Source organism: Triticum aestivum, chromosome 3D, assembly GCF_018294505.1.
Source record: "Triticum aestivum cultivar Chinese Spring chromosome 3D, IWGSC CS RefSeq v2.1, whole genome shotgun sequence".
NCBI lineage: Eukaryota > Viridiplantae > Streptophyta > Magnoliopsida > Poales > Poaceae > Triticum > Triticum aestivum.
The window spans coordinates 534,243,462-534,246,214 of NC_057802.1; the positions used below are offsets into that span (position 1 = coordinate 534,243,462).

Here is a 2,753-nt window from a genome sequence, read left to right on the forward strand (position 1 = left end):
CGGTGTAAAAAGCTGAAAAGGTTGAAGTGGAGAATAGAGATGCATGTGTACTAGTCTTTATTTTATTTTAGAATATTCATTAATGAGACCCACTAGTGATAGCTTGTATTGAAAAAAAAAATCAATGTACATGCTAAACTATTTTTTCTCAAAGGGCATGTCCTAAATAAAAGCTTAAAAAAATCGGGACGTTGTAAAGGCAGAAGAGACTGAGAAAGAAAAAACGAGACGGACGCTTCCCTCGTCAAAAAGAGAAGAGAGAAAAGGGAAGCGCGTCGCTGGCCCACCACCCAGTATTGACCCCGCTCGTGCAGTCCAGCTCGGGTAGTCCGCCATTGGTCAAGGCCCCCTTCCTTTCTCCCCCCTCCCTCCGTCTCCCCCGCCTCGTCTCCGCCCGCCGCTCGCCGCCGCACAACCTCCTACTATTTGGTCGGCCCTCCTACCCCCACGGCATCCAGCTCGCGCTGCGCCGAGGTTGACCGGGCCGGCGTGAGACTCGCCCGGCTGGCCGCGAAGATGGACGCGCGTCAGACTGCGCAGGTGAATCAGGTCGTCGGCGCCGTCGGGATGCCGCCGCCGCAAAGCCAGACGCAGGACGCGTGGGTCGATCCCCAGTTCGTGATGATGCGCGGCAGCACCCGAGACAAGATGTAAGCGTTCAGTGCTCTTATCTGCTCCAGTTGGAAATAATCGATATTCATGCTCCAGAAAATGGGTTGGAATTGAATTCTCTAAACAATAGATTCCATCAGGCATCATGCTTACTGGTACTACGTTGTTTCATTCACAAAATTATAAGCAAAGGCGATCACAGATATAGTGCTGTTCGAAATTAATGGCTTCCCTTGAAGTTTAGAAGGGCTGTGCATACACATTTGGCAACTTTGGGGGTGCATTTAAATACTTTGTTCAGTTCTGAGGGTTATTTAGGCTATAAGATAGATGCCTGATGGTCTGAATTTGTTATGAAAGTAAGGAGGGTAATTCTTTATTTAATTTTATATATACTTGTTATTGAACTGGCAGATTCGAGTATATAGGAAGGAAGCAAACCTCGGCTGATTGGCGGAGGAGGTTACCGGAGCTCGCGAGGAGGCTTGAGGAACTCTTGTTTAGAAAATACCCAAGCAAGGTGTTGACCCCTTTCCTTCTTATTTTGTAGCTTTGGCTTTCGAGCAATCAAGTCCATTTCCGAGCAAAATTAAATATCACCATTTCATCATTTTAATATTAAAAAAAAAATATGTTCAGGCGGAGTACTACAATATGATGAAGCAGCAAATTGAGCCGCACTTGCAGTTTGCTATCAAGCAGTTGAGTGCTCTGAACCAACAACGACAACAGAACCAACAATTGTCAAGACAGATATCATCTTCCCCTGGCAATGGGACGATGATTCTGACACCTGGTATCACGCAAGGCACAAGTGAAACTTCTAGAATGTCTTATGTGACAGGCGATATTGGCCCTTCGTCGTCTGGTGCAGGCATGGTTCCTCTGAACGCCAACATGGGTACCTTGCTGCCAGCCGCAGATAGTTTTACTGAACTTGTGCTTATTTCCTTCAGGCTGTGTACCTTATTTTGAAATTCTTCTGTACCATGCTGTAGAACACCTAACAAACCACCTTTCTGGGAGTCTAGCTTTTGTGTTTGGAAAAGACCATCCACTAAGTAGCTATTGTATGACTAAAAAGCTGTAAGTGAAATGTTAACCTGAAAGATCCATTATTAGAATTTAACACTAATTATCTTCCTTCGGACGCTTAGCTTCCAAATTTTTTTCTTATCAATTAGAAATGGGATATCACACTGTTGAGTCTCAGTATTTACCCATATTGATTTATAACATTTTCGAACATACATATACTCCCTCTGTCTCAAAATGTAAGACGGCTTTTGACAAACGTCTTACATTTTGAGACAGAGGGAGTACTATTCAGTCTTGGAGCTGTATGCTCTAGTGTATATCACCTTTTTTTTCCTAGTCTTCCCCTTTTGGACTATGTTTCCATTTACTAACTTGGTTTGTGTTGCTTTCTTTCCAGGGGAAGCTCCTGATCAGCATGTGAACACACTGCTTTCTCTGGGGATGAACCCTACACATCAAGATCACCCCAGAGACAGCAATAACAACCTCATGATAGACACAGCGGACACACCTGCAACCAACAGATTCTTGGTAAAAATTGTGCATTGTACTTCTCAAATATCATGTACAGTAATACCAGCTCTCCAAGGCTTGCTTACAAACTGCAGCTCATGGTGATGCAGAAATCCCGTGCACCTCTGAAGGAGATCCGAAAGGAACCAAAGTTTAGCTGCCCAGTCTGCATGAATGAGCTGGTTGATGCGTCATCCACCATCTGTGGCCACATCTTCTGCCAGAAGTGCATCCAGGCCTCCATCCAGGCTCAGAGCAAGTGTCCGACCTGCCGTAGGACGTTAACTATGAACAGTTTTCACCGCGTCTACCTCCCGACGATGGACTGACCTGATCCACCCTTTTTTATTTCCTCTTTTACCCGCGGGTGCTGCAAATCAGGTGGTAACATTTCAGAAGCAGGTTTGATTAAGGATGTCATTAACAGGGATATGGACGTCATTTGCTTTTCTTTAAAGTCTTCTTATGGCATTTGTATTATTTACCTGTATAAGGTATATTCGCTTCCGCTGTGAGTTGTATCTTGGTCGCAAGACCCTTGTATTGTATCCATATGTTAAATTTGACTCTTCAGAGTTGTTATATATATA

General features: G+C 44.4%; 1 protein-coding gene across 2 annotated transcripts; it reads left to right on the forward strand.

The window, feature by feature from the left end:
- The first annotated feature begins 300 nt into the window (after nt 1–300).
- LOC123075247 (probable histone acetyltransferase HAC-like 1) lies at nt 301–2,749 on the forward strand. 2 transcript variants are annotated; one of them, XM_044497902.1, is made up of 5 exons: nt 301–650; nt 1,027–1,132; nt 1,252–1,486; nt 2,048–2,181; nt 2,274–2,749. In XM_044497902.1, the coding sequence occupies exons 1-5, from the start codon at nt 517–519 to the stop codon at nt 2,490–2,492; spliced, it is 828 nt and encodes a 275-aa protein (XP_044353837.1). In that variant the 5' UTR covers nt 301–516; the 3' UTR covers nt 2,493–2,749. The 2 variants fall into 2 exon arrangements, with proteins under 2 accessions (XP_044353837.1, XP_044353836.1); XM_044497901.1 differs by having other exon boundaries at nt 304–650; nt 1,252–1,513.
- The last annotated feature ends 4 nt before the right edge of the window (nt 2,750–2,753 follow it).